The following is a 25,677-nucleotide window of genomic DNA, read 5'->3' as shown; positions in this document are numbered from 1 at the left end:
AGAAATCAGATCTGAGCTCTGGCCCGTCTCTCCACCCGGCCCCCCGAGAGGGAGGCTGTCTGTCCTCAACGCTTCCTCTCCAGCCTCGGCAACCCGGGTGGCGCTAGGTCTGTTGCATAAGCGCAGGCTGAAGGCACGATGTTATGAGGTCATCGCCCTGTGACCGACATTATGCCTGCTTACTCCTCTCCAGCCGGGCTCAAGCTCCAGCCTGTTCCTCCCTTCCTGAGTGCATCCTGTGATGTAGTGAAAGTAGGTCTGTGAGTCTGAGGAGAAGTCATGCGCCTGCTACAGCGGGCGCACGTACAGGGGTGGAAACGATTACATATAGGCTGCTATTATGTCATAATCCAACTCAACAATTATACCATGAAGTTGACCTTTTGACTCTGTCTCAACGCAGATTAAATTGCTATTAAATTGGTGTTGCATTAGATCTCGAACAAGTCTATGTATGTTAGCTGTAGTGTCAATATGTTTCCAACAAATGTTTTGTTGAATCGTCTGACAAGCGTCTGACACACCTTGGGAGCAACAATCGGACAAGCACACCCCACTTCATGCAGTTTTAGGTGTGCAAAGATAAGAAAGATGGCAGAATCGGAAGTTCTCTCCATTAGGTTCTTATTTCTCAGTCAGTCTGTCAACTTTGAGCCTAACTGACTTTTCCTCAAGTGCCACAAGGAGTGTGACATATTTGTTTGTTGGTGAAATAATTATATGGTGGATTGCATTGAAATTCAGCACAAATATCTGATCCTAGAAGATGAGTCCTCGTTACTTTGGGAACCTCCTGAGTTTTCCTTAATAAGCACCATCAGCAGCAAAGCACCACAAAGCAGCCAGACTCTTGGTTTTGTTTTGTTGTTACCTCCGTCACTTAGCACGTGTGCAGCATAATCTACATTTGTGTTATTCTTTGCGTTGAGATAACAATAAACAGACAGAAAATACAGAGTTCCTGGGGAGAGAGATCTTAGACGCAGTTCGATGCAGTGATGACAGGCTTTTCGCCCCGCCTTGAAGTGTGGCCTTTTGGGACGGGCATAACATTTTATTCCTTTTAGATGTGGTGGGACAACACGTAGCACAAACTAGCTCATTTCAAGCACATTGAACCCAACTGCCTACCGCAGAAAGCACAATTCTCTTGTACTATTTTGAATTGGGATTCAGTCTTACTTCAACAGGCCTAGAGGAGCAACTATTACACTGTGACACCTTCCCACAACTCACCCTTTATATTAGAACTTCTGCACTTTTGGATTGGCGCCTGCAATCTCTGACGATACAAAACTGTGTCTTTGTGCTTATCAATCAAAGCATCCGTGAACTCGAACAGGAAATGTTTTTTAAATGACCACGCTGCCTCTGTACCGTAACGCTGTGCTAGCCAATTAGCTGCCAATAATTATATGCACGTGTGTATTTTAGAAATGGACCCTGGCTCTGAGCACAGTTATTCGTTTTGTTTAGACAGAGACGGGGGGGGACAAAGTCACAAAAGGTCTCTTTGAGAAGCTCCTCAGGTGCATTTTGTCACCACGGCCGGCAGCTTTATCTGATCAACTGTGAGATGAAGCTAGCATTCTGTGGTCCACTTTATTTCCTATTGCAAGAAAACTGGTCACGACATGGAGTGGAGACCGAGTGGCGCACAGAAATGGCGATAAGCATCAAATTGGTCCCGTCAGCAACAAGAACTCTCTCTGTTTCTCACATTTTGTGGTTCAGGCCATGGTCCTCAGAAAAAGGGCGCCTTTTAAAAATGGAGCTGAATAAGAGACATTATGGCAGAAGGGAACAGAGAGAAAAGCTATCGCAGCATTTAGGTAAGGAATGACAAGTGGTCAATCCATTTAACATCTATCTTAGTATACAGGTTTAATGTTGCTTAGCTTGGCTCCTTTAATTGCCATATTTTCATGCTCATAAATGAGTTTTTATAGGGATCCTAAAAATGAAGTAACTCAGAAAAAGAACCCAGTAATGTATGAGCAAACGGCTAAAATCACTGACGGTGAAATGAGAGAAGCCCCACAGACTCTCTAGTACGGGTGGCTAATGTGAAAACTGATTAAAGCAATGTAAGTCACATATTGCATCTTTACCATATCATCAATTCTTGATATTTTCCATATTCACTGAAGATGCTCCATCAGCATTTTCTCATTGCTCAGTGCTGCTATTTTTCTGTCCTGTCACTGTTACTGAGCCAGTGTGTGTACAGTTTGAGATAAAAGGCTTCTCCTATCTGTGGGCAGAGGGTGTGTACACCAGATCAGCACGCAACTGAATATTTACTCTCTGGCCCCGTTCCCTGGCTTCTCTCTCACGATGCCGTCTGACGTGGTTTCTCCTGCCGCCGTGCTCGGCGAATGTGTCCCCACACTTTGATCCGTCAAATACCTGTTTGAGTTTTTCCTCAATTTTCTAGGTTGGTGATTGTCATATGGACAAACTGATACAGTGACAGCATTGATACTCTGTGGAGCCAAGTGTAATAGTATTGCTGGCAGTGTCCACTGTGACATTATACTTTAGCTAACACCCTCATTATGGCTTAATGGGGGCCGTAAGAGTGACATAATACTACAGAGACCCTCAGCTCAATGGAAAACCCCCTTCGACAATGATCCGTCCTTGACCCACAGTCGTGTTACTACGTCCCCAACACCTGCTGCTGGCCATTCTGCCGCTATGTTCATGGCACACTTCCATTGTCCCCCTTTTTCCACACCCCTCTTTTCTCTTCATTGCTTTTCTGCTGCCTCTTTAGTCCTTCAATGCCTGTATTCCCCCCTTTTTACTATGAGTCTGTGGTTATTTTTTTAACTTCAGTTTCACTGTTGGAGAGAAAGAAACTAAACACATGAACATTTCCATGGCAATGCACTATCAACATTCAGATCCAAGCCTGGCTGCCACAGTGAGTTGCTCTCTTGTTTTTATCAACAGTCATTTACACCAGCCTGGCAAAGGGAGCTAACAGTACAGCAACAGCGATGAGGATGATGAAGACAATAATAGTGGTAAGAGTAATGGAATACTACTCTCAGGTCTGTAGCGGCTGCTTACGCACGCATATGAATGAGTCACAGGGAGGGGAGGGTCCTCCCTCTGCAACTTTGTGGTAAAGTATTAAAATAGTGAGGACAACAAAAAACTGGTTTGACAGACAGTTGCGCAATCTGGATTCTTTGTTATGGAACGCAATGTAAGTCATGGTGGATGTGTTGATGAGGGTTATGCGTGCGCATTACTTTATCTTTGAAGAACAGAGGAGAAAGGGGGGAAAAAAGTCAAATCGATGGTATTTCAAAGAGATGAAATCTTAATCTATTCCACCCACCATATAATGATCTCATGTGTACTTTACATTAAAGTGGTGTGACCATATTATAACTTTGTACTCACCAAAGTAATCGCTGAGATCTGGGAGCCCTGTTGAAATCGCCACAATGAATTCAGATGAGGCAAGAAATTGTTAGAGGATGAGACAAGCCAACACCTAAGCCAAACGATCTAACCACAACTCGCAGGTAAAACAGAAGCAAGCGCACGTCAGCTGTTGGCAATAAACCGTCACGGCACAAGAAAACTTGAGAGCGCACATACCTAACTAAGTAGCTGTGTCATTGTAGGTCAGTTGAAGCAGGAAGTTGGCCTGTAAACTTTACAATGGACAGTTGACAAATCCTAACTCGTATTCTTTTTTCCAAAAGAGTTCGGCTGACCTGGGGGTTCGTTGAAACCATTGTGTTTCTTGCCCGTACAACTTTTTTTAAGTCAAGCTAGCTGCGTGGCTAGTGGCAGTTTGTCGGACTAAAGTATTGACTATTTGCTATCAAATAACTATTTGTTGGATTACCATGACATTTTGCACAGACAGTCATGGCTCCTGTAGGATTACCTTAAATTACTTTGAGGATCTTCTAGTGTGTCTTACATTTTTTAACTTGTCCAGTAGTTTGGTTTTTGACCAAATGCCTCCAAAACGAATGACATCCCTCAGCTGTACATTGTGTCTCGTGCTAACTAGAAAATGCTAGCAAGGCAAACATTATACTTGCTTAACATCAGCCTGTTAGCATTGTCATTATGAATATGTTAGCATACTGCTATTATTATTTAGCCTGAGAACAGCCTCACGGAGATACTAGCCTCACTTGATGAGTACAATCTTACCAATAGGAGTTGGCCAAAGCTATGAAAAGAAGACAAATAGCTGATAAGAAACTTGTTGTCATAAACTGTATGTGTCTTTTTACTCTTTGAATAACCACACATATCTGCAAAACATCTTCCTAGACATTTTTTATTTATTAGTTTGTTCAAAATCCTCTGGGGTGTCCTGAATTTTCTTAAACCCAGATGGGAAACAGAGGTGAGCTGCTCTAAAAATAGCTTGACGTCGTCCCTGCGGTGGTTCCCAGCTCTGTGACACAGGAGGGAAACTAACACACTAAACTCTAATTTTCTAAGGTATACAATACACTGCTCTTCTATTTATACGTCTCTTTCAGACACACACATGCAGAATGTGGAAATGAGGATACTCGTAGCTCCTGGGTATGTGTGAGCAGGGACACACACTGTTGATTGTTCTTCTCTTCACTGTGGAGTCATGCACTTGTTTGCTCTGCGCAGGAAGGCTCTTTACTTATTTAACAAGAAAACACTACAAGGCCCAGCTGAATGAGCCCATTATTGTGAACTTGGCTGTGCTTTAAATAGCGTAACGACTTCGTCTTGCTGTATGTGAATGTGGTGACACTGGTGCCGAAAAGCCTCCAAGACAAACAAAAAGTTGTATTTTCCCCTCAGCATTCAGAGTGGAGGTGTGCACGAGTGTGTGTGCGCGCATATGCTTACATGGTGTTTGCATACCCACGTCTCACTGGCTTTTTGTGATGTTCCATAGTACGTCGACATTTCAGCACAGTGTGCCGCGTCACATTTTCCTTGGTACGGATGTAGCTAGCTCACGTCTGCCACGTATGTGAGCAGGCATACATATACTGTAGCTTGGCATTGTGGGGCAGTGGAATAAGTCCAACCACACTCTCGCACCGTCAACAAGCTGGAGAACATCCACTCTGTAAGGTCTATAAACCACCATGTGACCAGCAAGGTCACATGGCCGCTGCCTGAGTCACACGGTTCTCTTAAAAACGTCTTGTGGCTTGAGGTATCGTTGGAAAGAGCTCACAAAAACATTTATGTTAATATAAAGTGAGAGACAGATAATTATCTTGCAACGTATCAAACCTGTCAACTGATGAAAGCATTCATTTGAAAACAATTGCATAAGAAGTGATTCCTCCAACAAAACTGGCATCTCCTCAAGTTCCGATTTGGCGTGTTCACACAGGAAAAATGGCAACTTCGCAGCAAGTTATGCTTTTAAAACTGCAGCTCGCAAACCAGCAAAATATGTCAAAATATTTCTCCTTCACCATCTCACCATGGACAATCAACTGACATTTGTGAACAATGGCGTCTGATTGCCTGTCTTTTCGAGCAAATTTTGGGGCACCAGATCCTCATTTAGTTCTTGGATTTAAGAAGATCCACAAAAAAAAAAGTGTCACAGTTGAATGACTGCCTCTGCATGATCTGCTACAATTACAGCTCACAATCTCCTACAACAGCACATATACCGCTTAACGGACATACCACAAGTCACAATGAGTAAATTGGCCTTTGCATGCAAATACAAAAGCAGAGGGGGAAATAAAACTGACTTTAGTCAAAGCAAAACAATTTGTGGTTTAGTAATTTTATTTGTCCATCCCTCAAAGAGTGAACTTGATAAGAGTTGTTCAATATTTGTTAATGTTTAATAGCTGTCTCTACCATTATCATGCACATACAACTCTTCCTGTGGCAGTATCTGAAAAAAAATTAGACAGCTGATGTGACCAGGATCGAGTTGCATCACTTCCAGTGGTCTGATTGATGCTTTTTTTAATGTTTCCAATACACTTAAGAATAATTAAAATAGTTTATTCTTCTCTTCTAGGCCATCTTTACACAATTTTTTACACAACAACTGTTTCCCACCAAAGAATATAATAAATAAAATGTGTGGGCAAGCACACTATTCAGTATTTTAAGCAGACTTACATGGATTTCCACTGGCCAAGCATTAACGATTACCATGCTTTTGTCATGTTTATGGGCATTTATGCGAAAGGTTTTGCCAGGAGAATCCTAATTTAATTCTGGAAGAACTTCTCAGGCTTGGGGGGGCAGAGACGAAAAAAAAAACTATTTGATTACAGTACCATAGCCTACAAGCTGAGTCATGAATGTCATTAACAGTTGGTGAAATCACTTTAATGCCTTCAAAGTGCACTATTGATCGCAGTTGGTATGAAATCAGAAAGTCTCTGATGTCTTTTCAAAAATGCCTGCATATGAAAAGTGCTGTGCTGATGTGGCATGTTTCCCATTTTGGTTCGAAAGAAATCCATGTGAACCTACTAATTTAGTTCACTTCTAACGGCCCGTTTCCTTTTCGGTCATTAAATCCATGTGTTTAATGAACAGTCTGTGTAGTAGCTCACACACACACACACACACACACACACACACACACACACACACACACACACACACACACACACACACACACACCCCCTCCCTCTTTGCGCGAGTGTGCGCACATGTGTGTGTCATGTTAATGCTCTGTGTTGGAGTTTTACTTTGGGCTCAAAAGGATAGCTCGACATATGAGGAAATACGTTTCTTTGCTGATACCACTGTATGCTAAATATGCAGCCGGAGCCAGCAGTCGGTTAGCTTAGCTTAGCATAAAGACTGCTAGCCTGGCTCTGTCCAAATATAATAAACCTGCCATCCAGCACCTCTAAAGTGCATTAATTAGATGTTCTATTTTCATAAAATAGTCTGCCACGTAGAAGGCTGTTTTCACACTCTGGTTTTTAATTAACAAGATCTAACTTGTTAATTTAGACGTGCTGGTAGCTGTAGGTGGATTGTGTTGCCCTAGAGTGCCAGGCTAGGTGTTTGCCGTCTTTAGCAGCTAAGCTAACTGGCTCCAGCTACATATTTAGCATACAATGAGGGTGGTATCAATCTTCTCCTCTAACATGAAAGCAATACGCATATTTCACAAAATGCTGAACTATTCCCTTGAGGGGAGTCATTAGTATATCCAAAAAAAGAAAATTCGATGTAATATCCATGGAGTTCAACTTGCAAAGATAATGCTTTCACCACTTGCTTTGCACTGCCAGCTTTAAGTATCTTTATGATAAATGGCATGGTATCAGATTCGTGCAATGAATATAAATCTGACCAAATAGGTCAGTTTTATGACATTTCATAGTATAAGTATTTCATTTAGCCAAAAAGCTTTAAGTGTAAGAGAGAGAGGGTGACGGTGAGTGAGAACGGGTGGAGAGAGGGGGGGGGGGGGTTGTTAGTTCATGAGCTGGTGGCCCATCTGGTTTGAGTTACTGAAGCCCCCCCCTCCTCAATTAGACTCAGCATGATGTCAATAAAACGTCAGACTGGAGAAGCTATCACTTAAATTGGGGCTGTCAAGTATTGTTCTTTCCTCAGCGTTCCAGCGGGGACGATCAGTCTGAAATGATTTGTAGTTTGATTAAGGTTACCACAATGTGCCATTTCTGATTTGATATGGACACTTGGCTTAAAAATCTTGCCATAAAAGTTGTTTGCCTATTACTGGGGATATATATATTGTTGGAAAATGCAGAAAAGGAAATCTAATGGTATTGAGTAAGAAAAAAAGTTAGTTTCAGCTATGAACTGAACAATAATTTTCCATGTCTCTCCTCTTAGTCCTTCACAACTATTCCAAAGTTTTGCCATCTAACCCCCAGATTTATGCCTGAATATTAAAGTGTATACCACAGGGAGGTTTGGAGAAAGAATGGTGAAACATTATGTTTCTCCGCTCTTATTGCAAAGCGAGTTTGTCAGGAGTTCCCTGGTGCTCGCGGCGGGAGTTTCCCAACAAGACCGTGTCCGCTATCCTACTAACCATGGATTATCCTGCAGCGCCTATAGGTGCTGATAGCCAGAATAATTAGCGTCATTTTAGATTTGCATCGATTGCGGGCATGTTTCCACGGAGTCAATCCAGGACCTGGAAAAACGGCGATCCGTGGAAAAGGTCACACATTCCCAACCACTCCCAGTGGGAAAACAGGCGAGTCCACACCTTCTCCGGAACGCAGAGGCCTACTACCCTAAAATCTGACAACAATTACCACATGAAATTTGGCATATTTTAATGACGCTTTTCTGCAGACCTCCACTCTATGGTGCTCAGCCAGTCTGGAGATCATGTGTAGGCCATTTGGTATTTGTAACTGTAAAAGCTATCCATTTAAAGTATTTTGGCTTCAACTAAATCTGTTAGAGAGCTCAAAATTCACATTACAGATGCTTAAAATTCCAAATGCAATGTTACGCATGCTCAAAGCGCCGTAAATCACAAATTCTGTGTCACTGAAGCGAGCCTCTATCAACAATACATCTCGAATTCCAATGTGTCTCACGAACATAAGATTAAATCAAGTGTTGTGAAAATGTGACAGCCAAGGTTTAACGGCAGCGCATTGAGAGCATAGACGACCCTCTAGCTGCTTCTGAATCGATGCCAGAGCGCTCTTGAAGGTTGAAGAATGCTGGTGATTGCATTAATTGCTGTGCAGCAGGGGTCTGATACTCATGCAGAGAAATCAAGAAAAAAAACGTTCATACTCGTATGTTTCTATAGGAACCTCTCTAACATTGTAAAGATGTGGTCTTGGGTTACTGACAGCCTGTACACTCAGCTTTTACGGTACAAGCATGACTGAAACGGTTTGTTAAATTAGATTGTTCTGTAGCTCATGTTCCTTTTGGAATAGACTTTATAAGCCATAGATACACAGGGGTGGGGACAAAGTACTGGAAACATTTTAAGATAAATCACTTTATTGCTAACATGGCTAAAGATGTAAATCATATTAAGTCGCTGATTAGCTGAACTGTATGGAAAAGTACTACAAAAGTCAAAAACATACAGTTTCAGCTTCATCTTTTCAGCTTCATCTTGTGAATGCGACGCTTGTTTTCTGTTGTAGTTCGTCTGTGTTTACCACATGTTATCGTGATTTCTGAGATTTATTTTTTGCACCTGCACTTTTAGCCACAGGTCCTTGGAGCACAGTCAATTGTCTCCTGTTGCGTCGAAACTCTGAAAACTCGTATTAAAGAGCTGATTGCCGGATCTCATTTATAGCCGACAGATGCTGCCGACTGATATTGAACCTTAGATGAACCACTTTTGAAGCAGCATCTGTAAATGTGATTAAAGTACCGCAGGATTTAAGTTCTTTTCTATGTTTACATTATGTTGTCTAGTACCCTGTGGATAGATAGTACACACAGTATCTCTTTCATTAAGGACACTACCTTGTTTATACAGACTCATCAAGTCACTTCAAAAAAAAGTATAAAGCACAAAAAATCTGATTGAAGGGTTTAGTAATTTAATGATTAGCTTATGCATCGAAATAAATACAAGATTACCAGAATTTCCAACCAGGTTAAAGTTGTCAAAATCTATTTGTTATTAGCAAGAGTTTTACAAAAGCATTATCTTCTAGTTTGACATCCCACGGATTCAGACATTTCCTTTGGGAATTTGCCTTGATTTGCACCATATTTCATCATAAGGCTCAAAGATCTGAAGCATCCCTGAATGTGAATCCTTCTGTCTCAATCATAGTTTACCTGAACTTTTACTTTGTGAGGATCCCAGCAATGCACCATCGTTTGAGGGTTTCAACATCCAAAATACTGCACACAAACATCCAAATTCTTCCTGTTTTGGCCAATGTAGCACAGATGGGTTAATATGGTTAAATGGTAATATAGTTAACGTAACCCAGTACCCACCCACGGGTACAAAACCAGTCTTATTTTTTAAATCACAGATTTCCCCGTACAACTGCCGCAAATGTATTCTGAGTTGTAAAAAAACAATCGGTAACAAATAGTGACATTGAAGTTTTAATGAAACTTAAGTGATTGTATGTGAGTTAGACAAACGTCCAATGGTCTTGTGTGTATTTAACGTGTCCACTGTAGACGTGAAGCAATCAGTCAAACATTACGGTCTGTGACGTGAGGCTGGTACTGATTTAGCTGGTAGTGAGGTTGGTGCAGAATGAGACGTGAAGTTCTCCGTATGTCAACAAGGTGAGCTCATGGGAAGTCCCTGATTCTCCCATGTCAGACAGAGAGAGAAACACATTTTCTCCAGCTCTGGCAGCTCAGTCACAGGCCTTTTTCTTTTTAGAGGCTTCTAATCCAGGCGGGTCCCTGTTCTGACGTCACAGGGCCCTCCTCCCACCCCTCTTGTCTGCCGATGTTGCCGTACCCACACACTCATTTCCTCCTGAGCTCACGAACGCCAAATCTCTGCTCTGGTCCTCTTGGCTTCTGACGTCTGAGCATCAGATCAGAACAGACTGCCTCATCTGGCCAGCTGAGGGGGACAGGCTTTATAGAAAGGCGGTGCTAAGTGAACATGTGGGCCGGTGTGGGTATGAGGCAGCCAACCAAGCGCCCTCCACTCCCCTCGTTCGCTCTTCCCCACTTCCCCTGTCTCTGGGAGCTGCAGCATGTGACCAGGAAGTGTGGCTCCCCTCCGTTTCCCCTTCTGACAGAAAGGAAATATTGTAACAGAGGGGGGCGGCGCTGGGCTCTGTTACGTCGCTGGTTAAAAATAACTGGCATATTTAAGGCTGCGGAGGAATCCCAGGGCAGGCAAAGGCTGGACAGCCTGCCGCCCGGCAGGAGCTCTCACTTCCCTCTCAGTCGGTTGCTCCCTCTCTCCGCTTCCTCTTCTTAGTCCCACATTAAGCCCTGCAACATGACCATGACCACCGTCCCATACCTCAACCACATTTTCCAACGCCTGTGAAAACCCACCACTGAATTCTATGATGTGATGAAAGCTCAGTGTTGGTCTGTTGCATCCCAGCCTGACCGCAGCTCTGTCCAGCTATAGAGGCTTGGCTGGGATTGTCCAAACAAACAGCCCCCACTGACTCAGACCTCATCCATATGCATACCATCACACAGCAGAACTGTCAACCGGCCCCGCCTGTCAGCATATGGAGCCCTTTAGAAAACAAAACAGTTTTGTCATAAGCAAATTTCTTTTCACTGTGATGATTTATATACAAAGCTCCGTTTGCTGGTGGGTGTCTGGACCGCAGTAACAGGTGTGGTGAACTCTTGAGGCCTAAAAACTGTGTAAAACTGAACACCGGGCCTGAATCCATCAGGTGTTTTTAGATCACTTATGGATTATTATGAATGAAAATATTACAAATGTACGCTTGAAGATGCAGACATTATGAAATAAAACAAATCAGGAATCTTAACATGTAGTAATTTGTAGAGCTGAAACTATGACTCAGTCAATAGACAGAAAATGAACTAGTTTGATAATTCTTTCTAGTATTTACTGCTTTCAGTTTTTAAATGTGACAGTTTATTGATTTAGCTGTTTGCCATCTCAGTTTTAATTGCTTATCTTTTTGGTTTTGGGTTGTTTGTCAGACAAAACAAGCACTTTGAAGATGCCTGTCACTATGGGCTTTGAGGAATCTTGAGAAACATTTATGCAATATTTTCTGTAGCCTAAACTATAAATCTTTCAAAAATAATATTTCAGTGGAAATTTGTATCAGAATTTAAGGAATATCTGATCAACAGCATGGTGTTCATTATGAATTTGGAATGCCTGAATATTGGTGTATGAGCTTTGTACAAATGTAGGTGTCAAATATAAATTAGGTGAAAATTACAAGTTTTATTGAAAATAATAATAGTAGTGAAGTCTTCAAACTAATTCTCAGAGGAGGAAATATGTATGAACTAAAACAGAGGGAAATCCTATCACAATTAGGCCTGTCGTCGGTGCCTTGTTGCTGCGCTGCTCTTTGGCTTTACACTGACACAAAGTTCCTACATATACAATTTGCATTACAGTTATTGTGAGGTGGAGTGGAGGGAACTGCAGCACAGAGAATCAAAAAAAAAAAAGCTTGACTCAGCTTTCAAGAATTAAGAAAAGAATGAAAGCTATTTTTTAATTACCGAACAGCATCTGGAAGAGAGCACTGAAAAACCTCAATATCTGGAGTTATGATCCGCTGGTACTCATGTTCAATTGGGTGCTTTCCAGGAGGGGGAACTTCACTGAGGGACACCAGTGGAAACTATGTCAGTCACATACACAACAAAAGAGAGTGGGGGGAAAAAAGCCGAAATACTCCAGAGCTGTGCAGTTGCTTACTACTTTACATAACATCAATATTCACACCTGTGTGACTGGATCATCAACTATGACCTCGATTTTGAATATTAGCCTAACCACAGATTGTCAGCTGCACAACTACGGTTTAGAAAACATTTAACGTCTCAGTAGTCCAAACTCCCACTACCCCCAAGAACGACACATGCGCTCACTTTAAAAAAAAAAAGAAAAAGTGAATTATTCTGAAGGTGCTTCTTTGAGTAGGTGTCATGACATCCACATGTGATCCTCGCTGATAAGCAGACAAACATTATCGGGACACTTTGAAGTATCGAGCTATAAAAGTTGAGCTTGTTTAAACAACTGCATTACCTCAATCGCTCCACATCCGATTCTTGCGGTTATGCCGTCAATGGCGTTGACATAATGTCAATATCTGGAACTGTGTATCACTTGAAATGATTCACTGTGGGCTGGGTATTGCAGCTTCCATATTCTCAGCACTGCTTTCAGTCAATACTGTAAATGTAGCATTAACATATCCCACACAAGGGTTTGGGTTGAGTTACCAAATTACCATGACTTCATTGTGTCAGAAAAAACACACACAATGGTGTCATCTTCTCTTCCTTTTATTTTTTTTTATCCTCTATTCCTCATCTCTCTGACATTATTGCGATGCGAAGCACCTCAGTTGTCAAAGTCAAGCTTTTGTTTTCAGGATCATTTTCAAAAGCCATTATCTCCCACCATAAAGAATATGGCTATAATGACATCGCTGCCATTATGCTCCTGCCTGCTGTAGGAAGCAGGCCTCCAAGAACGAGACATGTAGTTCAAACATCGTAGGGTTAAAGGCACACAATTGAAGAGGCAAGTTGAGGACAACACACGTATTACTGTTTGATATATTAAGTATAGACACTTAATCTAACCAAACAATTCATAATGAGTTGCCCAACAGGATACGCTTTCTATTTACAAAGTTCCATTGTTGTCTTTATTCTTTCCCACCAGTTTTTGTTTGCCAACCAAAGAAACGTGCATTCAAGCAATTTAAACAGTGAATGAAGAGACCAACCAACACTGAGGTAATTGGGTCCTGTTAAAATGTCGAAATGAAGTTTGTTGACATGCCTAACGGACAAGATCCTGATGCAGCAGGATCAGTGGCAAGCGCTTTGTTTGCTCTTGCACTGAACTCTTGAGTCAATGTGTCTAATTATGTTGGAGAGAGATTTGTGTTAGCTCGCTAGCTCTGAGCAAACACTGCCTGAACCCAATTGAAACTCAACACTGAACACTTCTCAGCATTTATCATTTCCCGAGGTCAGGTAAGTTTCTCTTCTACGTAATTTACCTAGCTATACTGTAGTGTTGAATGAAGTCTTTCTCATAGGAATTTTTTTTTGTTATTGGGCAAGAGCTGCGAGGGTAGCCAATAAATATTGTTTCCTAAGGGCTTGATTAGGTTTTGCTTTCTATAACATGTTTGCCTCAAACACCTGTGTCAAGAAACAAAACAAAGATATAAACGCACAGCAGCCAAGGTATGGATTATTATGCAGATTAGACCCACAGTTTGTCTCCATCTACATGTATAATGTAGAAATATAGGCCTCTTGTGCTGCCTGCTAAATTCAGCTTATCCCTAAATTGTAAAAGTAAAAAAATATTGTAAGAATATAATTATAGAAATGTATTAAAAGAATATTATCATGCTTTACAAGTGCGTGCATGCCTTGGGTGTGGGTTGACTTCTACTGCAATCCAGTGCTGTAATGTAAATACAACACTTTGCATAATTGCCTCTAAACTGTGGGGAAATAATTGCACTCACCTATTATCACCTGCAGACAAACACTCAGCGCAAAGAAATGACCAGCAAAGTGTTATTGTTAGTTTTTTTAAATTTATTTAAAAAATGTTTTAAGGAGCTCACTAGCCAGGTGCTTTTCATCCAGGTGATGGCCACGCCTGCAGGTGAGGTGACCCTCTGTAGCGTCTCAAAGATGCGCTTCTCACCCACGTTTCTCAGGGATAACAGCAGCAATGCTAGGTACCGTTGCTATGAATACAAACAAACCTCTCTCTCCCTCCCTCTCTCTTTCTCTCTCTCTCTCTCTCTCTCTCTCTCTCTCTCTCTCTCTCTCTCTCTCTCTCTCTCTCTCTCTCTCTCTCTGTCTCTCTTTCGCTTCCCCACTCGCACCAGCCTCCCCCCACGTGCTCCCTCCCTCGCACAAAATGTTTTTCCGAGCTTGTTGCTGCGCAACGAAGGCGTGTCCAGCAGTTCCGAGTGCCTTAAGGATACCTCTCGCGGTTTTCTCAGTTCAGGCTGCCGGTACTCGCATGGCAACAGGCGAGAGGGGTTCCCCCGTACGTCGCCGCTCTGTCTTGCCGAAATAAAATTCAAAAAAAAAAAAAGAAAAATTCAAACCTTCTGGCTGCTTCCACCCGGCGCGCCCAACAAGCGGCAGCATGTACCGGGATGTAGTATAACGCGCGACGCGGAGCAGAAACTTTCAAACCCGGGGACATTGAACCCAGCGCAGTAACGCACCCGAAGAGCGGCCGAAAGGAACTCCACATCCAGATTCTCATTGATGAGGTGTGGACCTTTTTTGACGAACTTTCCCCACAACAACATTTTGACTGGTGCACACATCTGCTCTGTGGACTACAACAGACTCCGGGATCACCACACACAGGGATTTACCACCTTTTTTTCTGTTTTTTAATTTCAGGCAACCACCAAATGACGTCGAGATGGCTTTAGGTGGCACGCTTCTGCCGTCCATATCCACGTTCGCCAGCGGCCCCTCTGTCAAGAGTAAATCCATTGGAAATGCCAATTTAGTGAGTAGCCCGTGGTCTCTTATTCATCTTTTTTTGCATAATGCCAAATAGCCATATGGGCATCAGAACATATGTAACTTGTGCGGTTTATTTACGGTGTAGTTGTTTTGTGTTATTATGGGCAGAGTCGGGGCTTGACACTGTGCTCTGCTGGGGCGTGCACCAGATTACATTGGCTACTCCAGCCGGGTTTTCAGCGAGAATGGAGAGAGCGAAAGCGCACATGGGACACCCCTCCTCCGAAAACACCCCGAAGCCCACTATGATTATTCGTATTTGTATTCACAAGGGGTTGTTCAAAAGTGTTTCTCACCCATCCCACCACTAGTGGTTTCCAGTGCAATTTCTTTGCGAGTGAGAATAATCTGTATTCTAGGAAGTGCTCTGTGTCAAGGACACTTGCCGCACCAGACTGAGCTCTGTGGCGGAGCTGTCAAAATAGTCGCTCTCCATTACAGAGGCAACTTCTTTCCTCCTTGAAGCATTGACTTACATTTGTATCCGATGTCATTGTGTATTCAAAGCAAGCACTCATGTTTAGTTTAAGGACAGTGTGACAAGTGTGATTTTTTTTTTTCTAAACAGTAACGTGACACAGACAAGCAGCCTAAATGAGGACAGTCATTAATGCCTCTGTAACTTTCCTTTAGAGATGGAAGGAGGAGTTGTCCCTTCTTAAGAAATCCAGTGTGCCAATCGGAAGTAGGGGCTCTGACCCAGACCAGCCCTCTGCCACCAGCACAACAAGCCCCAGCATGTCCAAGAAAGAGACAGAGCCGGACCTGGACTTGGACTACGACTTCATTCTTTCTAACTCAATTCTGCAGCAGCAGCAGCAACAGCAGCAGCAACAGGAGGAGGAGGCCATGGCGTGCAGCTCTGCCCAGACCTTGTCTCCTTCCCCCAGCTCCTTCTCCTCATCTTTCCCTCTCCCCTCCCCTCAGGGAACTGCCAGTGAGCTCCTCTATACCATTCCAGATATCAGTGACGTCTCGCCCTCTGGAGGCTTTGTGGCAGAGCTCATGAGACCGGAGTTGGACCCGGCATACCTCCACCCCACCAGCCTCCACGGCAAGTTTGTGGTAAAGACAACGATGGACATGGGCGAGTACAGCCAAGGCGTGAACGTAAGCAAGATCTGCGTTACTGCCGTGTCGGAGACGACTCCGTCACGTTCCTCGCCGGCCTTTACATGCCCCAGGATAAAGCAGGAGAACCTCGGTACCTGCACCATCTCGCAGCCCATGGACCTACACCTGGCTGGGGTGAACTCCCAGGGCAGAGGGAGCCAGCAGCAGCGCCCGTGCCAGCTAGAGCTACATGGCTTCCCTGGCGGAGGGAGATCCTTGACAGGCGGCCGATTATCCTCATCCTCCTCCCTCTCCCCAGACCATCCTCTGAGCCGGGAGCACCAGGTTCTGGGACACCCCCACTCTCAGATCTCTCTACCTCCCCAGGGTTACCACCATGGCTCCCCACAGGGCTACAGCTCCTACCCTCAGCCATCCTCCCTGCAGTACCAAGGTTAGAGCACATCTCTTTTTCTCACAATTCAGCCCCTACTTTATATTATTTCTTGAAGTTAAATGTGAAAAAAAGGCTTAACGTGGAACGGAGGAGACAACCGGAATATCAAGTCTGTAGAGTGTATTTAAATGCATCTCATACGACCTTAAGGGATTTAATTATACCCCAAAACCAGCCGATCAAAAGGAGTGAAACCTACATCCAATGGCCTTGGGCAAAAAACCTTCTTTCTTTAAAGTTCTTTAAACCAACCGAAAGAAGACATTACCAGATGTTTAACTAAAGTTATTTAGTTGTTTTTATCCATTAGTAGTCATTATCCATTGTTATGCACCTTTTGCGTTAACTTTTTACACTATAATACTTATCGTTCTGCAACTCCTGCTGTGTGTCGATGCATCGGACTAAGTGCTCTCTTTACATGCAAACCAAGTTATGGGACATGTAACCTTAATGCACTGTGTTATGTCTGATACATTGTATACACTGAAAATGTTCTCCCTGCATGTGGCAACATGAAGATGACCATAATCCTTTGACCCATCCACAGATCCCCACATGATCTCGAGTGGGGACTGCTTGCCGGAGGAACCAAAGCCTAAACGTGGTCGGCGCTCCTGGCCGAGGAAGAGAGTCGCCTCGCACACATGTGACTATGTTGGCTGTGGGAAAACGTACACAAAGAGCTCCCACCTCAAAGCACATCACCGCACGCACACAGGTATGTTGCTGCGTTTTCAGATGTTCTTTACAGTGTTTTGGTCAGCCATTTATATGGTGGCACGTGCGGGTATCTTTCGATACTCCCATAAAGAAGCATATTTTGTGTTTTTATTTAATGTTTAACAGTTTAGCACTTTTTTTTTTTTAATACTGTTTTTATTGTTAAGAGCTAATTACAGGTCCTATCCAAAACAAGCAAGCCACAGTGAATTATTAGCGAGTCCTGATGGGGGTTAGATCGGTGGGGGAGGGTGAAGGGGACTTGCTAGACAGGTGCGGTGACACAGGTTTATACTGATCCCTGTTCAAATACAAACCCCAGGCAGATTAGCTTGGTGTTCATGCACTAGCTGTTGGACAGGACGGACCTCTTTTCCCTGCAAGGTGGGGAAGGTTGGGCCAGTTTAACCTCGGGGCCGGCGCTAACTGCTCCATGTGTGTATTGTGTTTCCATCAAAGGGGAGAAGCCTTACCACTGCGACTGGGAGGGCTGCGGTTGGAAGTTTGCCCGCTCGGACGAGCTCACACGCCACTACAGGAAGCACACAGGCCATCGGCCATTTCAGTGTCTGAAATGTGACCGGGCCTTCTCAAGGTCAGACCACCTTGCCCTCCACATGAAGAGACACTTATGAGACTTTGTGATGGATGATGGCTCCAGAAAGAAAAGAAACCCATATGTTAGCAAGAACCCGGAACAAACTTGTGACCTAAACTTTTTAAAACCATAATTTGCCTTCAAGCCGTTCTCAAGCAACAAGACAAGCTGTGGTGTTCACGGCAAAAAACAGCGTTACTCCCTCAAGAGCCTTGAACTTCTCTCAAGACTGATCCCGTCTTCGCACATTGAGCAGGCGACTTGAAAAAGACCTCTCAGTCAGGGGTGGTAAACTGTTTATGAAAGGGACCAAACTGGAATTTGTCTTATTTAACTGACAAAACTTGGAGGACCAGGTGCCAACAACTTTTAACTGGAAATGTGTTTCTGTCAGGGAAACCAGGAGCAACAGACAAACATCTCCAGAGGCCTTAGACCAGCAACATGCCAATATAGGCTCTGTTATCAACTACACACTGTTTAAAATACTGTATTAATAAATACATCTATATTTATATACACATTTCACCTGCAATGCCATTAATTTCAGGTACAAATGTTAATTTATACAGAACGGTGCTCAGTGACTCTGAAGAAGGTTTTTTTATCAAAGAAAAGGTACCAAAGATTAAGGACAATACACAAAAGGGTGAAGACTATGAAAAAGTGCCATATGGTTGTTTGTGCGTTTCTTGGAAACCCCTCTTCCACAATCTGACTTAAATCAGGTGAACACTTCACTTTATACACGGTGATGGCAATCTTCAATGCACTGCAGTCGCAAAGTGCAATAATTTATACGAGACATTCATATTTTTGTATGGAATGAGTAACTCTGAACAAAGATTTTTTTGTTTATAGCCAAAATATGTAATATAATCTTGAATTTTGTACATTTGTAAATAAAAATGCTTTGCTATTGTTTTGTATTTTACACTATAATAAAATGTATTTGAAATAAGACAACTATAATGGCCTTTATACTCTGCCGTATCGACATTATCTCATTGAAAACATCACAGATTTCCCCGCTATGTAATGGAGAAGCACATTTTAATGGCAGCAATAGCTCACAGTCTGCTCACACACAGCACCCCCCCCCCCCCCCCCCCCCCCCCCCCCCCCCCCCTGATAATAGCCATATCGCCGCAGGCAAACTAACACAATGTTGCCGTTAACATTTTTTTATTTTATTTAAAAAAACACTCCTACAATGTCCTGTTTCCATGGGGTTCTCTTTCAACCTGTCAGTGGGAAGAATGGCGAGGACAACTGAGTTACTGGCTGACGTTCAAAGATGACACCAAATCTGACTGCCACTCTGTGCAGAAGCTGAAGCTCTCGGGTGCACGATGTGAATAAAAACGATAAAGATGCTACAGTGAGATAGTGTCGTCATATGTCTCTGCTACATGTATCCAGCTACATGCATTTAGTCACAAAAAAAAAAAGTTATATGAGAATATTATGAAATTACAAACTGAAATTGTGAGTGACTTACACAACATTGAAAGGAACCCCGTATAAAGGTGATGTTAGCGCTGTAATAATTGCGACTGTTTTAATGTTGAAAGAACATGTTTGCTGTTTATATATTATACACTTATAAGGATGGCACTTATAATTGATAAGTAATGTCAGTGCTTGATCTAAAAAAGTAATTTATTCATTTAAAAAAACACATTTATATGTCCATATATTTCTACTGTACAGTATGACAACACTCCACAAAACATGCCTTTAAATTCATAAATAGTACAAACAAGCGACTAAAGCAAAATATGTATTTCAACTGTTACTTCAAAAGTTACCTTGTGAAAGAGGTGCAACTATTGCATTACTTGAACTGTGTCAATATAAACAAAGTTTATATGTTGCTACGTTTACATCCTACCCAGTAAACGGCATGTCTCTGATATTCACTTATTTTGTGGTAGACGGGTCACACACATCGTCAGGCTGGCAAATAGAGCTCAGTGTAGACTGTTTCACTTTTGTAAATATGTTGTTGTCTATGTTGCCCCCTATAGGTCAATTCCATTTTAAGCACACTCGGGGCTCTTGTCTTTCAGCTTCTACTCCTAGACAGAGCGTTATGGGGCCCCTCTTTGGAGCTTTTAAAAGTAATTCAGTAACAAGCCGGAGGTACGATGACGCGGATAAAGTTCACATGAAAATTAATAATTCTCTGTACAGTCTTTAGTAGTAACCTGACACTTTTGTAAAGTAAATTACATGTGTGTGTATTAGACTACATGCAAGGCCAATAAATTAGAACCAGGATCAAATCATAATGTAATAAAATACCTGTACACATAATTACCCCCAAAAAGTTATTTGTAACCTTTAAAGTCACACTCCATGTAAACATGGCAGAATAGGCAGTTTATTTATTTTTGAAAACTTTATTTTTTTATGTAAAAATGTCAAGTAATTGCAACTAAACCTTACCATGTGTTAAAATGCCTTCAAATATTATGCCTTGCAGTTGAGACTTCTTTACCCAGCACCATGCAGATGAGGGATGTTGATAGAGAAAGAACCAGTGCCATACACGTTGTACACAACTTTATTTCTTTCAAATCTCCATTATTTGTCAACTTAAAAAAAAAACAGGACGAGAGTGTATGAATACTGTCGGATGTATCCTGAACAAACCTCACTTATAATGTGACATACTGCAAACCATACTGATGAACTAAAGTATTCAAGTAAATCAATAGCACACAGGTGATTTCTGATGCAAAGTTCTAGTGCTTTAATTGTTCCTCCATTTCGAACAGATCACAAACTGATGATAATGATCCAGTGTTATTAAGAAAGGTAAATGTGGAAGTGGTGAATAAATCTTTTGTTTTTTTGGAAATGTAAAAGGCTTGTTGGAACACATATTTAGCAATCAAAAAGTAGAGGAAGAAAAAAAAAAAGTCAAAATGAAAATTTAATCATCGTCAAAGTTCTGTTGTAAAAGGAAGTTGGCGGCCAAGTTCTCGTTCTTCTCACATGCGAAGTAGGCTTGTATAACGAGTCCCTCCGGAAATCCTAAAGCTTTTAGCTGCAATTAGAGAGAAAACAGTTGCAAATTAGCCAAACAATACTTGTAATAAGCAAATCATATTTTCTGCTTCATGTTCAACAGTCCCGACACCGTGAAAGATTAAAAAATCGTCAGAGTTGTGTATCATATTCCAGCACATCTGGTAAAGCAGTACTGAACTTCCCGCTGAGAGGAAAGCGGTTGGTGACAGTGTGGTGCTCCCCTCACCCTCTCAATGGCCTCTTTCTCCTGTGGCGTGACCTGGATGTAGCTCATGTGACTCCCGCCGGGTGCGTCCCCCGCTATCCCTCCGGCTCCCCCTGCTCCTCCACCTCCACTTCCTCCGCCTGCCGGCACTGCCTCTGGATTAGGTTCATTCAGCATCTGGATGAACTGCTCCTGGTGGCTGCTAATCTCCTACAGTGGTAAATGAACATTTTAGTCAAACTGAGATAATATTTTTTCAAACCTACGTACAACTGGTGGAGTACCCCTTTAAGCGACCTGACACTCCAATGCCTAAAACGTGAACTGTGTCGAGGGCGCCCCCCACCTGCAGCAGCTCCGGGTTCTCCCTGCCGATCTCCTGCAGCAGGGCAGGAAGCAGGGCGGCATTCTGCTGGATCAGCTGTCGCATCACGTGGAACTGCGGCTGATTTCTTAGGAAACTGAGGGGGTTGCCTGAAAAGGACAAAACGACCGGATGATACCGGTATCAAACGTTTGCTCATTGAGGCTGCTGAAATGGGCCGACTTCTACGGGTCGCTTACCTCCCGCAGCACTCGTGGAAGAGCCAGTGTTGGCGGGAAGGCTGATGCCACCTATGGGTGCAGCTTGAACACTCACTGGAGGCACCACCGCCTCTGGGCCCGTCGCACGGCCCGGATCTCTGCCTGGAATACCCTGAAAGAAAAGTACCAGATATAATAAACATGGTGTATGGGTGCCACAATTTGATTGAGACTCAGGATTACTTGTAGTTCACTTCAGTTTGTGGGTTACATCAGGTCATGTACACATTTTAGGATTAGGCAACTCAGACGTTTTTGAGAAGTGGTTATGGGTGGAAGATTTGTATAACCATGTCATGCATGTCACTGGCGAGTAAACTAAAACCAACATAACACATTCCAAAGGCAATGTCAATTTACAAGATCCTGACCTGAGCAGGGACACTAAGCTCTATGAATACCCCAGAACCACACAGAGGTCAAGTCTATTACGCTCCAATCCAGCAATTTGCTCGACAACACATTTGGCCTCAGACTTAAGACTTTCTTACCGTGAGCAGGTACTCCACGGCTCTGTCGGGGTTGTTGAAGCTCGCTCTCAGAGCTGCTACCACCTGCTCCCTCTCGTAGCCCATGAGCATCATCTCGTTCACCATGGCGTCGTATGATGGGCCCGTCACTGCAGGAACACACACACACACACACACACACACACACACACACACACACACACACACACACACACACACACACACACACACACACACACACACACACACACACACACACACACACACACACACACACACACACACACACACACACAGATCAGTAGTGGGACTAAAGAGCTTCACAGTCGTTCAACAGCATCTTGTGGATATCCACTAGAAGTAAGTTGGACGAAAGTTCCTGTATCAGATTCAGAATTACATTTCTGTCGGATCTACAGATTCACGAAGGCAGCCTTACCTAGATTTGAAACCGCCTCATCAATCAGGTTCGTGTTCGTTGAAGCCTCAGAGCTTCTGCAAGAGAAAACAGACCTCGGGTGAGGCGTGATCTGCACGTCGCTTCTCAACAGAAGACTCGGTGAAACCAGACAGATAGTTAAAAGACAAACATCTACCCATCTTTACCCGACAGGGGTGGAAGCTGGCTCAGCAGTGGAAGACTGCGTCTCCTCCGGTTTGTCGTCTGTGGAGGCTCGCTCAGATGTGTTGTCAGAGCTGGACGATGAGGCCGCAGTGCTGGGAGCTGAAGTGGCAGGTGAAGGCTGCGGGGCGGCCGAGGCTGCTTTAGCCTGCGAGGGAATTTATAAAAACATTAAAAACGTGTTACTTCTCCGATTTCACTTGATAGCAACAGTGGACATGAGCGGTTGGCGGTGGAAAGAAAAGGTTACAAAACCGACTCCTATTTATAACATTCATGGGCATGCTGTACTACATTTATCGAAACAATTTCTAATTCACAAACCTTTGTCACCATGACCACCACAAAGTTCTTCTCATTGATTTTGTATTCTTTGAGAGCCGTGTCATCGCTGAGGACTTTACCTGTGACGAAACAGAAAAATGAGTCACCTGGCGTGAACTCTTGAAAACAACACGCAGGGACGGACACAATAGATGATATCACATTTCATCGCTGAATAGAAGGTTGTTGAGCGGTTTATCGGCCGCTTTTATCACCACGTCTGGGTCTCTTTGTTATATTGTTGTTTTTTGAGTGCGGTATGTGCGAGATGCCACTTTAAGTAGATCACACACACAGCCCCACTGTATAAAATGCTACAATATGCTAATGCATACACAGAACCTGCAACTTGCAACAAGCGTCCCTTGGCATTTGTCATGTTTGAGTGCTTTACGACACAAAGGACAGCGGCATAATTTAGTCTGACAAAAATCCTAATTAGTACCCGGTTTCCCCCAAGATTTACCTCCTCTTGTTTTCAAAGTCAGACAACTGCAATGAAAGTAAGCATGTCATGAAACACTGAAACCAAGCTGCATCCTTTGTAGTTATCTGGATAACGGTTTCATTTGTCTGACGTGTTCTTTGGCAGTTTTCTTTCCGTAGGTTTTGCGCTTTAGCTTAACGTGCTAAACAGAAACACTGCAGACCTCCAGCAACTATTAACCAGCTCTGCAGTAGCTGTACAATATTACTGAGGGCCTAAAATAACATGGACACAATCAATTTAGACCTCTCAATGCAAAAGTAGAACAATTAAATGTACACGTGCATAACAATACAGCAGCGATGATACAAACGGATGCGTACTTGTAATTACATAAGTTCTCAAAACTTGACATAATATGGTTGAGATGGAAGCAAAAAAGTTGGGCAACGTCTGCTATTGAAAGGCTAAATCCTTGTAAACAAATACAAATGTTTACATTTCGTAGAACATGCAGAACAAACAGCGTTTGGACTTTTCATGCTGGATTATGAAGAGAATCTTTCAAATATGGTTTAAGAGTCACTCTCCCATCTCCATGTATAGTATACACATTTTTATATCGTATGTTAGAGTAAACTATTTTAGGGAAAACTCAATGTAGGCCCACTAGCTTCAAGAACACTTTGAATTAAAGCTACTTGCTTTCATGATAAGTTTAGGCTTCCACTGACACCAACAGTGAAAACGTTGGATAAACCAGGTGCTTCCTGATCTGAATAGGTCTTGTGTGCTTTGCCAGGAGACCTTCCCATCACTGTGAGCTTCACTAATTAATTGCTGAACAGTGTGAGGACTTGCAGCACACAAATAAATAAACACAATATCAAGAAATGTGAGGATTTAAAAACAGCAACATACCAGCATATATCAGTTTCAGTCCAGCAACTGAAAAATTGTCCTTTCCTTTCTCCTGTTCAATCTTCTCCTTTAATGTCTTCACCTGTGGAACAAAATGACACATTTCTGATCCATGTGTAATACTTCAATATACAATTAGTCAGGTTTCAACGCCACCATTTTCGCTCAGCCCAAACTATAGCACGAGTTAGAAAATAAAGTTCAAAGGGTGCTTCATAAAACGAGTTGAACAGACATACTGCTGGTGAACTACCAGAGAAACCACTTCTACCATGTTAAACACATAATTCATATTACAGACTGAAAGCATAATGTTTTGTTTCAAAAAACCAAGTGAACGAAACTAGAAAACTAAGGTTAATTACGGTGCACCCCCCGACCCCCTACCTTAATCTGTCCATAAGTGGGCTACGGCTAAATGCTGACAATACAAACTACTTTTCCTGACCAGTAACGTTAGTTAATAAATAACGCTACTCTCAGTGTCAAACACAAGACATATTCACCGGAACACTTCTTCTAAAATGTACCAGTTGTGTTAACGCTGACCCATCTATCGATCGATTTGAAATGGTCGAAAACAAAAGTCCTCCGTTCCAGGACATACCCAACTCCCACTCCACCCCCTCTTCACAAATGCATGGTTTCAACTCTCACCGTCTCCTCTTCGTCGATGTCGATTTTGAACGTCTGCTGTTGTAAGGTTTTCAAAGTTATCTGCATTTTGTCGTCGGGGTTTGTCGTTTTATTATCCCCGGGAATAGTTTAAACGTTGTAGATCCAAAGCAAGAATCTGGTCTGTTTTTGTTGGCTCATTACAAACTGTCAGCCGCCATGACTTTTCGCTTTTCTTCTTCTATGTAACATATTGAAGCTACAGCGCTCCTACTGGACGGTTCTGAAACTGCAGCTGAAATCATCAATTTTTACAGGTGTGCTTTATTTTGTATTAGTAGTTTAGTTAGTAGTAATCTCATTATATCCTTTATTTAAATAAGTCGCTATACCTCAATTTAAAACAACTCCATGGTAAGGAAATGTCCTGCATTCAACATTGTACT

At 42.7% G+C, this 25,677-nt stretch overlaps 2 protein-coding genes across 2 annotated transcripts; one reads left to right on the top strand and one right to left on the bottom strand.

Annotated features, from left to right (window-relative positions):
- Window positions 1–14,638: 14,638 nt before the first annotated feature.
- On the top strand, window positions 14,639–18,983 carry klf4 (Kruppel like factor 4). The gene is made up of 5 exons (XM_079178513.1): window positions 14,639–14,927; window positions 15,064–15,175; window positions 15,826–16,699; window positions 17,253–17,423; window positions 17,885–18,983. The coding sequence occupies exons 1-5, from the start codon at window positions 14,923–14,925 to the stop codon at window positions 18,058–18,060; spliced, it is 1,338 nt and encodes a 445-aa protein (XP_079034639.1). The 5' UTR covers window positions 14,639–14,922; the 3' UTR covers window positions 18,061–18,983.
- A 1,593-nt stretch (window positions 18,984–20,576) lies between these two features.
- On the bottom strand, window positions 20,577–25,458 carry rad23b (RAD23 homolog B, nucleotide excision repair protein). The gene is made up of 10 exons (XM_079178503.1): window positions 25,274–25,458; window positions 24,617–24,698; window positions 23,269–23,348; window positions 22,929–23,092; window positions 22,762–22,817; window positions 22,344–22,471; window positions 21,832–21,964; window positions 21,614–21,741; window positions 21,289–21,477; window positions 20,577–21,078 (listed from the first exon to the last, which is right to left on the bottom strand). The coding sequence occupies exons 1-10, from the start codon at window positions 25,337–25,339 to the stop codon at window positions 20,965–20,967; spliced, it is 1,140 nt and encodes a 379-aa protein (XP_079034629.1). The 5' UTR covers window positions 25,340–25,458; the 3' UTR covers window positions 20,577–20,964.
- Window positions 25,459–25,677: the final 219 nt, after the last annotated feature.

This window comes from Pholis gunnellus (genome assembly GCF_910591455.1).
Source record: "Pholis gunnellus genome assembly, chromosome: 18".
In the NCBI taxonomy this organism is placed as follows: Eukaryota; Metazoa; Chordata; class Actinopteri; order Perciformes; family Pholidae; genus Pholis; species Pholis gunnellus.
The sequence above is the reverse complement of the archived record's forward strand: the minus strand, read 5'-3'. Positions and strand labels throughout refer to the sequence as shown.